The sequence below is a fragment of the Gobius niger genome, assembly GCF_951799975.1.
Source record: "Gobius niger genome assembly, chromosome: 9".
Classification (NCBI taxonomy): domain Eukaryota; kingdom Metazoa; phylum Chordata; class Actinopteri; order Gobiiformes; family Gobiidae; genus Gobius; species Gobius niger.
Window position 1 is genome coordinate 20,036,051 of NC_136860.1, and position 13,969 is coordinate 20,050,019.

Genomic DNA, 13,969 nt, shown 5'->3' on the forward strand with positions numbered 1-13,969 from the left:
CCACTACTGTAAAAATATTGTAGATTAACATTTTTTCAAACTAAAATAATTCACATATTCTGTCCTGTACAAAACTACTAGTTTGAAAAAATATAAAAATATTTAATAATTTAATAGTAGGTTTACTGTTGTCACATTTAAACTATTGGCTTGAAAATAAGATATTTGAAGGGGAAGGAGAAACCAAGAAATATTTCACGTTGACAATATCAGCGCATGAAAACTAAGAGTTGTCCATCTAAAAAATAAAAAATCTTACCAGATGCCTCGAAATAATGTCGGTGCACTTGTGCATGTGTCTTTACTTTTCAGAGTAAATACTGTTTTTCTAAAAGTGTTTACAAAAAGAATTTAAAAGCCATATGACTGTACATCAATTGTGTTGCAATTTTTACATTTTCTAAAAGAATTAAACACGATTTTACAACAGCTTTGAAGTTCATTTGTTCCATTATGATCCATTTACTGTTCATCTAGGATGATTAGGCCAGTGGTTCGAACATTTTTCTGCATCACAAAATATTGAGCCTTTTTAAGTTCCACCTTATAGACCTTAAGTTCTACCAGCCAAAATCAAACCTGGTTCTGTAATAAAGATAAATTGGACTAAATTCAGTCTACATCGGGTGTAAACCACATCTAGAGAACAGATGCTTCATTAAAGCAAAAATGAACTGATCTCTGTTTCAACTGATGACCCGGAGTGCCCTGTGTGCACATGACTCTAAAGTCCAAGACCTGCCAGTTTGAGAACCACTGGTTTATGCAGTTTTCAGGAGTGCCTAAAGAGGGCACCTTTTCCAAACTAGAGTTTTCAATAGAGCAGTTACACAGTTTGTAAAATTGTCTTTAACATTTGTTTTATTCAAAAGTCTTGTGTTCCCTTCAGATCATGAAAAACATCTATTCTTGAGATATGATAAATTACATTTTGATTTTTGACATAGTGCATTTTATGCATCAACTTTGGCCAAACAATACAGGCACCATTTAATACAAAACTAATGGGGACAAAAGCCACAGCGTACAAACTCTCAGCTCAATACAGTATTTAAGTAAACTACACACAGGGACAATATTTCCTGGAGAGTTGCAGTCCAGTTGCAAGATTTACGCTTTTAAAAATAAAAAGGAAGTTCAAGCCACATTAAGATTTTAAAATCGAAACACTGCGGGGCAGTAATGTCTTGAGGTCACTGTAAAAGAGGCACTATAACAGGTGTCCTTCAGAAAATATTTTAAAATTCCTCAGACAGACAAAAATAAAAACATGCTTTGATTGCTGAATTTAAAAGATGTGCATCTTGAATGACAGACATAGGGGCCGGTATCATTGTGATAAGATAATCTAATACGCAGCTAAAATCATACAAACACCTCAAACTAGAACAAATATGGTTTGTTGTCTTTCCGCCAATGTGGCAGGTCCAAGAGACACACACAGAAAACAAAGATAAAAAACAAATCTGGATGAAGGATCAGACGTCCTGGACATTCATGGCCTCCTGGGGCCAGGTGTAGGTGTCCAGAGTGAAGGAGTCATAGTCAGGACTGTAGATGTGGGACAGCACAAACGCCTCCTTGTCTTTAGGCTCAGGGTACAAGGACGCAATGTTGTGTTGGTATGCATAGTTTACAAGCTGTTTAGGAGAGAAAGACAAATTATGTAAAAAGAAAAGCTAGTAAAAAGGTTCAAAACGTTGATTACTGTGATTCCCGATTACTTACTTTGACGGCGATCTTAAAGGAAACCTCTCGGATTGTGTTCAGAGGTGGATACAACCGGCCTTCAGCCAAGTGCTCCTCTGTTACCATGTCAGCTATAGCCTGGGTTCAGGAAAAGGACGCACAGATGACTGGCCGTGTCGTATATACGACTGTATTCAGTAATAGATTAAACAAAGTGTAAGGGTTACCTCTGCTGAGGTGAGGAAGATGTCCTCACTTATGTGGCGCACCCCACAGGCGATGACACCCAGAGCAACTCCAGGAAACACATACGCGTTGTTGCCCTGACCCGGGTAGAAGGTGCGTCCATCTGCCAGAGTCACTTTACTGAAGGGACTTCCACTGGCAAAAATGCCCCGACCCTAAGCACAGAAAAGAAGGGAGAGTTATAATAACACTTGGAGTTACGGCATTGCCTCATTGTTCACCTCTGTGAGCGTGTAGCACTGTTCAGCTGTGCACTCTGCTTTGCTGGTGGGATTACTCAGAGCAAAGATGATTGGCCTTTCATTGAAAGACGCCATGTTTTTGATGATCTTTTCAGTGAACGCTCCGGTTATAGCAGCAACACCTACAAGAGAATTCAGGAAACAGAACAAAAACACTTGTCACATAAAATTCAATTTCTCAAATGTTTCTTAAATCATTTGATATAATTATTGTCATAAGTGCCAATTATCAGATCCTTCTAGTGGTTCAAATAGAACCACACAAATCTAACCAAGCAGTCATGTGCATCAGATTCAAGTACGGTAACTTGTTTTACATTAAACACAGGCAATCGATGTTCAATTTTGAAATGCAATTATTGATAGCCATCACTAGTGTCAGAAGAGTTAGTTGATTTGTAAGAATTTAAATGGGTTATTTCCAACGGGGATAACGTTAAAGACGTCATGTCACCTTTAAGAGGTTTTGTTGGTTTTCCGCCACTGAACAGGAGAATATATGAGTGTAAATAAAAATGGTACTTTGTTTTATGAATATCAATGCATCACCAGCTCAACGCATCACATTACATCTAACAGACCTATGATGGCGGTGGGTTTGATGGTCTCGACCACCTCCTCCAGCGTCTTCAGGTGGGGGTGGTCATGGGCAAACTCCTCCTTTTCATGGTTAAGGTTTCCTCTTCCCTGTTTTTTTTAATAAACCAATAATAATTAACTGGTCAATCATTTACTACAGAACAGAGGAGATCACTCTGTGCATACCTTAACAATCAGACCTTTGGAGTCCACCATCCATATTCTCTTGGCCGCGTCTTCTCTGCTCACTCCCTCTTTAGACATGGCCATCATGAGCAGGTGGGCTATGCCCATGGCAGCCTGCGTAAACACAGGATTATATTCAGGGCAATCTTTGTGGGATTAAGACGCAGCAGTATAATCTCTAAGAAGTATGTAATTTGTGTTGTGCAGCGGATAAAGTGGAAGAAAAGGATGGACTCACCTCCCCTGCTCCCTGAAACACAAAAGTGTGGTCTAAAAGCGTGTTTTTGGTAATCCTTAGGGCAGCCAGAACTCCAGCTACAGCCACGGAGGCTGTACCTACAGGAGACGGGATAACTGGTAGTCAGCTGTAATGGGAAACAGTCAGCCTTTAAACATAAAAACCCATTGAGCACCTTGAATGTCATCGTTGAAAGTGCAGTAACGATTCCTGTATTTGTTGAGGATGCGAAAAGCATTGCGATTTGCAAAATCCTCAAACTGAATCAGGCAGTTCATTCCATATCTGCAAAAAGTGAAATTAAATTGATGAAAGTGCAATGCGAGTCATTATTCTCATGTTTATAGCAGAAATATGTTGGATAGTAATAGAGTGCCCTGTATCTATAAAGTTGTACGTACTTATCGGTCACAGCCTGCATGAACTCTTCAATCAAGTCATCATACTCCTTTCCTCTGATTCTCTTGTGTTTTAGTCCAATGTACAAAGGGTCATCGAGAAGTGTCTGAGCCAAAGAAAACAGAAAGAAACTGGATCAGCAAAGTACAGTAAAACTCCTCTCACGTAGCAGAAGATAAGTTGCTTCTCTGCAGTGAGCTATAAAATTATATTATGCTGGCGGCACTGAAATGACTTTAACCTGGTTGTCTGTGCCAACGTCCAGCAGCACCGGGAGACACTGCTGAGGTGCCACCCCTCCACAGGCGGTGTACAAAGCCAGTTTACCCACAGGGATCCCCATCCCATAACTGCCCAAGTCTCCCAAACCAAGGATACGCTCGCCGTCTGTCACCACAATGGCCTACAGCACAAAGTGGAAAAGCGTTAATGAAAATGTTAATGTTATTAATACGCTGAAACATAATACCTTTATGTTTTCTTCAGGCCAGGAGTTCAGCATAGTGGCGATGTGGCCTCTGTCATGGATAGTGATGAAGAGGCCACTGTAATGAAAATAAAGTAATCAGTACTGCAGAACCTCTCTATTTATGATCATTTAGAGCATTTGAAGAAACGGCACAATCATCAAATACTTAGGTACTAATTCTTACCGCGGCCTCCTGAAGGCAAGCCCGTACTGTTGGCAGGCCAGGCCGACTGTAGGAGTGTAGACGATAGGCATGAACTCCTCTACGTCAGAGGTCAATACACGATAAAACAGTTTCTCATTTCTGTCTTGCAGCGTCATGAGCAAAATGTACCTGAAAATAATAATCACAATATACTTTTCGCCCAGTTGGATCATTGTTGAAAAGTATTGTGCTTTTACTTGTCGAGGGGATTTGAGCGCTGTTCGTAGCTCTTCATGACGCGCAGAACTTGAACGTCCTGGGACAGAAAGCAAGGAGGCAGCAGGCCGTGGATGCCCAGCTGTAGACGCTCCTCCAACGTGAAGGCCATTCCCTGGGAGGGAGACCGGCGATTATATAAAACACCACAAACACAGCGCATAATGGAACAGTGTGTGGCCTCCAAGGGAAACCACACAAATACATGACTCACTGGTTAGTCATGTAGTTAAATATGACTTGGGCAAAACCAGAGAAACTCATGGCAAGTCCTTTTCATCAATAATAGTTCTGCATTTCTTTTATAAAGATCGTCTTCTGGTTCACGTTCGTTATGCTATATCTGTGTAGCTGCTGGCTGCCATCTCGAAGACTGAAACGTATTTAATCTATTTATTCTGTCCAATAGTGAGGCAGCTCAGACTCACTCCCCTGTCCAACCCACTCCCCAAAACTCAACCCCTTCTTACAGAAGAGAACAATGGAAAATAAACTAACATTAAACATCAATGCAGATTTATAATGTGGTGCAAAAAATGTGTCGTCAAACCAGAAAATTGGGCATGTATTGACTTAGAGTAGTTAGATCATTCAGTACTTTAACTTTTACTTAAGTAAAAAAGTTACTTGTGCCACTGTGAGTACATTTCAAAGCCAGAAAAGCTTCATGTCAATCTAAAATGCATGAAGTTTCGTGCCCCTTTTTCTTCAGAGATAGATGCATTTTCGTGGTATTTTCAACCGAATTATTAGGATTTTCACATTATCACAATTTCTCATAAATTTAGTCACAACTGAAACATAAGACTTCAACACTCAAACAGTTACTCAGTACTCAACATTTTCTCAAAGTACTTTTTTACTTTTACTTGAGTATTTTGGTCACTACTTTTTACTTGTACTTGACTACAAGTAGATTCTACTTGAGTACAAGTCGGTTCCTGAGTTCTACCAATATTTAAATCATGTTTATGACCCATATACATACCAGAGGAAAATGTTAGACTGAAAGTAGTAGATTATCAAGTTTAAATTAAAAGTGCACTAATAATGTAAACCTATAAAAGTTACTCAATGGGATTTGGACGGATCAAACTGTCAAGAGACTGATGGTGAGAACTGGAGAAATTAATATTTTACTAAAAGAAGCCATAGCAATTTCTTATTACATGACAATCACTCATAAATGAATAAAGTCAGATTGATAAAACATAATATAATGACAGTTGCACTTTCTCTGTGAACTCAGTGACTTATCTGTGCAGAGCAAACTTCCTGTGAGTCAGTGATGGCTGAATGGGCAACTTTTTGACAAAGATAGAGAAATACATTGTACCAAAATCTCAGCACTAACCACTAACATCAGGAACTCTGCAAGAACAAAGGTCATTTGGAATAAAACTGTTTTGCTTTTTTTACCTTCAATAACATGTTAAGGAGTCCCTTTGACAACGAGCTGAAAGGAATAAAAACGTCCTGCATTTCTCCGTGCAGTCCACATAATCATGTCTGATTAAATTAAAGGATACACTAAATGAGACAAAACCTGTATTTCATCACACATGATTGATACTACAGGCCTCAGTACGTCAGCCTGGGCACAGCTCTTCTCCTAGTGTTGTGGGCACGTGGGGCTTTGTTTTGCCCACATACAGAGGTCACACATGATGGAACACAACCTTACTTCAACCTCAGTACGAAGGTTTGAAGAAAAGCCTCCTGAAGACTATGAGAAACAGTACATCTGGTAAACACACCTTGTTCAGATTAGGATTTCTGGTGATGTCATAGCCCCTCTTCCTAGTGAAGACTGGGCGATCGCTGCCGGTCCCAGAGTGGCACACCCTCGCTGCCTGGACACAGGCTCTGTCAAGCCCAGCAGAGGGGCCCGAAGACCCCCCAAACACCTTCAAGCCCCCCGCAGGGCGACGACACAGCGACAGGGCAGCCCTGGCCGGGCACGTGATGGAGTTCATGGTGCCTGTGAAAGAGAAGGGTACACTCCATGTTATTGTGGTTATAATGTAGGTAAATGAAACTCTGCTATTAGAATTTCATCTGAAAATCATTAGGCCTATATGCTCAAATTCACAGGACTCTCCCAATTTAAACTCATTTCAAAGTGATGCAAATATATTTCTGTTTGTCTTTACTTCAGTTTTATTTATCATCTGCCCCTAGACCCTGGTCATAGGCAGCTCCTAGTGCCCATCGAAACCCCTCCTGCAGCAGCCTCCATGCCAGCTTTGCCCACCCCAGCTTTGACGGGGACAGGACAGGACTAAAACAGTCCCAGCTGCGACAGGGACAGGACTAAAACAGCCCCAGCCATGACGGGGACAGGGCAGGATTAAAACAGCCCCATTCAACTCCGGGTCAGCTCAGTGCAAAAACAGGCTCGCACTGGAAACCTCAGACGCGCGCGCTCATTACAGCGTCAGACATTTCAGACAAGTCGAGTAAACAAGATCTGCAGCCTCCTTAACGCTGTCCTCCTCTATGCAGGTGAACCAAGGCATAACTAAGCGATCTAAGTTTCGTAGGGGTTGAACTATGCGTTTCTTTGCTGTACTGATATAAGTGAAGTGCTCCTAGCCGGGGAGGAGTTAGCTGCTCTGCACAGCACACTCACTGCACAATAGCTCACATTACTCCTTTCATTCTACCTACGCAGTCGCTGCTAGTGACCTCAGCCCACAGTCCGACATAAACAGACCTTACCAGAAAACTACGAGGGGTGATCGTGCACCAAGGCTCTCTCCGTAACTGCGCGGTTTCCAGAGGATGTTGTGCGCACAGCTGATCCAGGGCCAGGCGTTTTTGACATTGGCAGTTTCACTTCCCAGTTATTCGTTCCGAGGAGCCAATCAGAGCGGAGCAAGGCGGGACAAGGGAGCCCAACCCCCCATCCCAGCGCCATCCATCACTCCTCCACCCGGGGCAAGAGCTTTTCATAGAGACAGGTAGGAGAGTAAGGAAGGCCTCTCCCATGGAACTGTTTTTTTTTCTTTTTTTTCTTTTTTTTTTTTTACAAAGGCTGCACTTTTGTAAATAAACTACTTGCCAAATGTGACTCAGTTGGGGCTCTATTACGCCCCCTGCAGGGAAGACTAACTAATCTACATGAGGGTATTTTTTTTAATATATTAAACCAATTACAGCTGAACCGTGTACAAAAACAATATTTATTCAAACTTGACAAATTACTTCAGTTGGAACAATGTGAAAACATCCACGAGAGGTAGGCCGACATTTCACAAAGACCTACATACAAATAAATAAAAGCTATTACTATGATAAAACAGGAAAACTATTTTATATACTTTTTTTTTTACTTGTTTCTCAACAAATCCAAAATACAGACAAACCTAATAATTATTATTATTATTACAACAAATACAAAGAAATGCCAAAAAGAGCATATTATACGGGAGCAAAAAAGCACCAAAAACTCACATAACTCAAATACAATGTCAATTACAAACTGAAATGTACAATGACAAAAAAATATTTTGCATCCATTATGTATAAAAAAGGTCAAAAAGAAAGAATTGCTTCAGATGACTACACTGGTGCCGCTACGGGAGCTTCTATCCTACAAGAGACAAGTAAAGCAGTAGAATTAAAGACAGTAGCAATGATATAACCACCACAACCAGACAAAAGGAAAAGAGCAGAAAAGAATGGAGCCGTAAGAATGGATTTTGATTATCACAAGATTAAGTCATTTATACATCGTTAAAGCCACTCAACTCATCAAATGAAAAAAAGATAATACGTTAGTAAAGTTAAGACTGTGTGCTTACAGAGAGACGGTTGTAGTCCCTCCTGCTGCTGCCTCCTGGTTGCATCTCGATGGAGAAGTAGCTGGGAGGTTTTTCAGGCCAATCCTTGTATTTACCGCCCTTTCTCCTCCTGCTGTCATCTTCATCTGAGCTCCAGGACGCTTTGTGGGTTTGAGGAGGAGAGTAGCTCCGCTCCCGCCGCCGCCCTCTGCTCTGCAGCTCCTCCATCAGGTCGTCCCGGCTGCGAGCCCGTGGTCTGGATCTATCACTCCTCCGCCCAGAGGACCCCCCTCTCTCGTTCCTCCGGTGACTGCGCCTGTTGTCCCAGTCTGAGTCTTCGTTATAATCCCGTAAGATCCCACGGCGCGGAGGAGAGGTGTCTCTGTGTCCACGGACACCTGAGCGATTTGTACTCCCGCTAGACTGACTGGAAAGTCTGGGCCCAGCCCGCGCCCCCTCAGCTCCGCCTGCCACCCTTCGGGAGTTAAAGCTGGGATTGCGCTGGATAATAGGAGGCAGAGTGATCACCCGCCTCTCCGTTCCTCTCACACCCATCTCATCCAGGGCCGACAGCATGCTCGGAGGGCCAGGTGTGTAGGGGACAGGGGGAGGCCCGGGTGGAGCCTGGGACTGATATGGCGCCATATTCTGAGGCGGTGGAACGACGTCCAGTCCTCGCACCTGGTGCTCAAGGTAGTCCAACACATGGCTGGTCCCTTGCAGACTCCCCTGCTGGCTACCGTTGACCATGGGGGGAGGAGGAGCCTGGTGGGCCATGTGTGAAAGTGGCATGGGAGCCATGGGAGCCATGGGAGCCATGGCGAAGTTCTGTTTCTGTGGGTAATCTGAGTACGACCCTGCAATAAAATATAACTTAAAAACAACATTTGGAAGATATTATGGCTGCAGAATTCAAAGGTGACAGAAGTCAATCTTTCCATGTAATTTGTTGCTTGCCAAAATGTAGAGTTTATGGATATTCTTTCTCCCTGTCATGATCGCACAGTTTAATGTATGTAAATTCTGTGTAATGTGATTAACCAAAAACGTGTCTAACCTGAGTATAAAATCGGGACCCCTTGAGCGGATGCATTGGAGCTGATAGGAGCATAAATGGCTTGGCCTTGCATCCAGGGAACCATGGCCTTTTGTGCCTCTCGTATCATCCGGTGCTGCATCACCGCTGGAATAAGATTACAGACAGGAAGTGTTCAGATTCAGAAAGTGTTTGTATGTTCAAAATTATTGCTGCCTTTTTGTTTAAAACCTTTTTCCGGGCAGCAGCATGTCTGCGGGCAACACGGGCAGCGGACATAACAGCAGCACTTTTGTGGGCAACACTGGCAGCAGCAGATGCACAAAAGCATGATCAACAGGAGCGCACCAAGGATGATGAGCAGCACTGTCAGCCAATCTGAAAAAGCAAGGCCTCATTATGTTAATTCTCCACCGCTCCAAGTTTCCAAACAGCTCAGAAACTCAAAACAACTCACGGTACACGATGAGTTTGACTTCACGATCAGAGTCCCCTGTTGTGTCCCCGGCAGCGTCGATAGTGCAGTAATACATTCCATTGTCCCACCACATCACCTCTGTAATGACCAGGTCAGCCTCTGCAACACAGAATTAACAATATTACTGTATAACTATGACCATATGACCACAATGAGAATAAAACATCTCTTCACTCACTGTTTTGTATCGTTATTTTTCGCTCTCTGTATTCTGCACCCAATATGGGCTCATTTAAACCCCTCTTCTGGATCACAGTGCGGACAGTGCGCATGCGATCGGGGCAGTCATTGGCGGGGTCCTGTCCAAGCTGCAGCGCTGCCTGATATGCTACAAAGACAAAAATGTTATTTCAGGTAACAGTGCTCACTCTAAGCGTGTCCAGGAGCATCAACATTTGAAGGAAGGCTGAAATTTGAAGCTGCTGAACTAATCACATGCAATAAAGAACACGTTTATAGAGATACATGATAAATGACTCCTCTTCTGTTGTTTTCAGGGGACATTACAATACCTTAATATATTCAGTCTTTGCTAATAGTTGGTTTAGTTTGTGATTAATCGGTGCAAGCATATACACACACCTGTGGAGTAGTATTCCAGCACAGGGTCTTTACAGAAGGACTTGTACTTCCAGGACACCAGCACCTCCTGAGGGTTTGCAGAAGTGCTGTAGTCGCAGCGCAGAATCACAGACGCAAACAGAGTCGTGCTCCTCTCGGTTTCAGGAACAATCACCTGAATCGATGAGGTGTCTAATCCGAGAACAAAACAGGTCAAAGACAAATTTGATTTAAAAAGAAAATAAGCTGCCTTGTGTTTGTTAAAGCTTGAGCGCAGGTAAAGAATGTGACTAGACTGGTTAACTGTATCCACTTGTATCTACTTATCTACAAAGGACAGTTAAGGCAGCTGTCAACACACTGACACCAAGTTTGTTGTTAACTTTGAACGTGAAGCGCTGTGTGTCGGCCAGATAAACATCACAGGGATAATTACAGCCCTTAAGCAAATCATTAGAATAGAACATGCCTTTCCTTTTCATACTAAATCTTCAGACAGGAACTAGCATTGAGTCTGTCAATCCATGAATCTATAATCAGCAATAACTAATGCCTTATTGTCCAGTGACATATTATTTGGCACATTTGTTTCAAGTCTGTAGTGTTATGTGCCCCATCTACAATCTTGATCAATGAAAAAGACCCTTTTAATGAATTATTAAGGCAAAACTAAATTTTTTCAGTTTTCAGGTTTTGGGCCAAATTGGTCTCTGAACATATAAGCTTTCACCTGGAAGCAGAAAATATGCCTAATCTTCACAATAACATGTTTAAATATTGCGACTTATATGGGAGAATGCAATTTCAAGGGCCTTTTTCTCAAAACCCATATATCTGTCATTGTGGCGACACTATGTCCACGTCAGTCGGACCTAAAGACTTCAAATTTTACAGCCTTGGACTGAACAATATTTGGAAGATTTTTTCAGAGGGAAATTATCTAATCCCTAAGCCCCATTTATTGAGTTTTGAATGTCAAAAAATAAGGCGAAAATTAAATGTTTACAATTTTTTACACTAAAAAACAGCTTATTTTAAAACTAAACAAGAAATCCCAAATCCCCTCTGAGAAAGTCTTGGCAACTCATTTATCAATAAAATGAAACCATAAATTTGAATGTAGCTCTATCCATTATTCAGATTTCGTCGCCGAAAAGATGGGAAATTTGGGGCATTTTTAGGCATAAAACACCTTGTTCTTATATGAAAAGATAAAATGATAGAAAACTTGCAATGTTTTTTTCCTCACATTTATGCCAGTGATCGACAGCAACAGTGTCAAATTGATATCTATAAATATATATATTTTCCCTATTCGCCTGCAGTGTCTCGCCTTAAGGCATTTTTACAGATTTAAAACACTTTTACCAATACGCTATATATATGTCAATCCTTTTGCTGGGAAACAAATAGTCATCACAGTTCTGGCTACGTGTGTGTATAAGTAATAACATATTAACGCACAGCCTCAAACTGTTATAGAGGCTGTCACGTGACCCGCGCGGCCTTGTCCTGTTTGCATTTGTAGATAATTAACTAAAGATGGTTTCGACTTGGATTCACAACAACAGCCGTCTTCAAATAAAGCCACAGGTATAGATTAAAAAAACAGACAAAACATTTGCTCCAATAAGGGACTTGTCCGCCTCACCTGTGGGCAGGTGAACGAGCAGCAAAGCCAACAGCATCAAGTTTCCCATCGTGTCGTTTCCCTTCTTCCGCGGACGACTCCGTTTATCCCTCAGGTGCTGTAAAGTGAACAAAACAACTGGCAGCTTCAGATAATCGCCGAACACCCTCACTCTGCATCATCTAAAGCCCGAGTTCTACTCCGTGAATAGTTATACTTTCATAATAGACTAAATGCCGTAAAAAAAAAAAGACGCGTGGAGACGGAATAACTTTCCTTAGTGAGCTTTACAGAAAACACCCTTCCCCCCTCCAGCCTCAGGTGACGTCATTGACCCGCCCAGAAACAGACAGGTGCAGCTACGGCGCAACATCATGGGAGGAGAGATCTGTCCTGGAAGTCATTCACAGCGTGGGAGAGAATACTTTGAAATAGTATTGACTTCGGCACAGATTACTGAATACTTACCTTAAAAAAATACTTTGTCCAATCAGAGAACTGCATTTTGAATAGACTTTCGAATACTTTCACATTTATTTATGATGCACAAATATGATGAAAAACATGAATTAATTTGTATAGATGTGTAAATACAGTGTGTTCTTATGCTTGTTAAACTATTATGAACATATGCCACAAATTATGAAGGCCAAAAAGCACTTTGCAATAAAGCAGCAGACGGGGCGGACTGATATGTCCATTCTGGAAGAGCACAGAAGGGCCACTGGCTCTAGGGCCACCGGTCCCGCCTTAACCGAGCTTTACCCAAATCTAAAAGCAAAAAAGAAAAGCATCAAAAAAATAGCGAGAAAAAGAGGATGAAAACAAAGCAAAAATGTGCCGGAAAAGCAACAAAAAAGTGACAAAAAATGTAACAACAAAAACATGAGAAAAACACGGACAAAAAAAAAACCTGATACAAAAAATAATGAAAAAAAAACAAAACAAAAATATGACAAAAATGTGGCGACGTGACAAAAAGTTACCATCACTTTTGTAGGTCTTAGCTTTCAAATGAGGCGTTACATTGTTGATCTCCAGTCGAGAAGCTTTTAGATTTGGGTAAAGCCCAGCATAAAAAAAAAAACATTAATCTAAAAGGAATTCCGTGGAGTATGGTGTGCCACAAGGGTCACTTTTGGGACCATTATTATTTATTATTTATATTAATGATTTTGCTTCTGTTTCTACGACCACCTGTCCCGTTCTTTTTGCTGATGATACCAGTCAAAAAAATAATAATAAAAAGCCGAACTGGGGAAAATGCACTCGTTAATGTTAAGGCGGGTGGAAAGAGGTTAAAATATGTGTTTGTGGAAGTTACAATTACGCTAATTAGGGCCAGGCTGGTCAGAGTCCAGGGCTGTTTTTCAGTCCCAGTCCGTCCCTGGCAGCAGAGTGATTACAGTTTTCCATTGACATTTTCATCCTTTCCCCCTCGATATCTCGGAATATGAAGCTAAAATGTAATGATTGAGTATCACAATGCATCCCCTTGATGTTATGAAATCAACTGTATTCTAAATAAAATCTAAATATATGTATTCTGTTACTACCCAACACTGATTATTCATTGATTTTTGTGTATTTTAGGTTCATGTAAGAAGCCACAGAAGTCTATACCTAATACATCAGTTTTATGTTTGATCATTCTTGCCCAAATCAATTACTGTCATCAGTCATAAAGGCTTGACCAATGTCCATTGAAAATGATCTTCATATAACTTGGTAGACTTGAGCTTACGCCAAATAATTTAAAATCCTTGGTCATGTGTTTGTGAAAGCCGTTTTCCTTCAATCTCTCGGTCTCTGAATAAAGGTCACTCTGATGGGGATGAGCCATGTTGACTCTGCTTTGTGAGGCAATATTTGCACCCTTTTCTTCCAAACAAGAGCTGAACTACAGTGATTCTCAGCTCACATCGCAAACCGAGCCAGTGTGAGAGTCAGACACTACTGTAGACACGTTAAGAATGCACTTCAAAGCCATGTCAACACTTCACCCTGTGC

The 13,969-nt window shown here is 41.5% G+C and overlaps 2 protein-coding genes across 2 annotated transcripts; both read right to left on the reverse strand.

Moving 5' to 3' along the window:
- Positions 1 to 852: 852 nt before the first annotated feature.
- On the reverse strand, positions 853 to 7,328 carry me3 (malic enzyme 3, NADP(+)-dependent, mitochondrial). Its single transcript, XM_079563037.1, has 15 exons — positions 7,191 to 7,328; positions 6,227 to 6,450; positions 4,451 to 4,584; positions 4,233 to 4,382; positions 4,049 to 4,124; positions 3,821 to 3,982; positions 3,582 to 3,685; positions 3,356 to 3,465; positions 3,181 to 3,278; positions 2,943 to 3,056; positions 2,759 to 2,864; positions 2,157 to 2,299; positions 1,917 to 2,090; positions 1,729 to 1,827; positions 853 to 1,640 (listed from the first exon to the last, which is right to left on the reverse strand). Exons 2-15 carry the CDS (start codon positions 6,443 to 6,445, stop codon positions 1,479 to 1,481), a joined length of 1,851 nt encoding a protein of 616 aa, XP_079419163.1. The 5' UTR covers positions 6,446 to 6,450; positions 7,191 to 7,328; the 3' UTR covers positions 853 to 1,478.
- A 656-nt stretch (positions 7,329 to 7,984) lies between these two features.
- ildr1b (immunoglobulin-like domain containing receptor 1b) lies at positions 7,985 to 12,029 on the reverse strand (the record flags this gene model as incomplete). Its single annotated transcript, XM_079562650.1, has 8 exons — positions 7,985 to 8,064; positions 8,276 to 9,111; positions 9,312 to 9,437; positions 9,522 to 9,668; positions 9,748 to 9,867; positions 9,947 to 10,096; positions 10,351 to 10,521; positions 11,981 to 12,029. 8 exons carry the CDS (start codon positions 12,027 to 12,029, stop codon positions 8,026 to 8,028), a joined length of 1,638 nt encoding a protein of 545 aa, XP_079418776.1. The 3' UTR covers positions 7,985 to 8,025.
- Between the last annotated feature and the right edge of the window lie 1,940 nt (positions 12,030 to 13,969).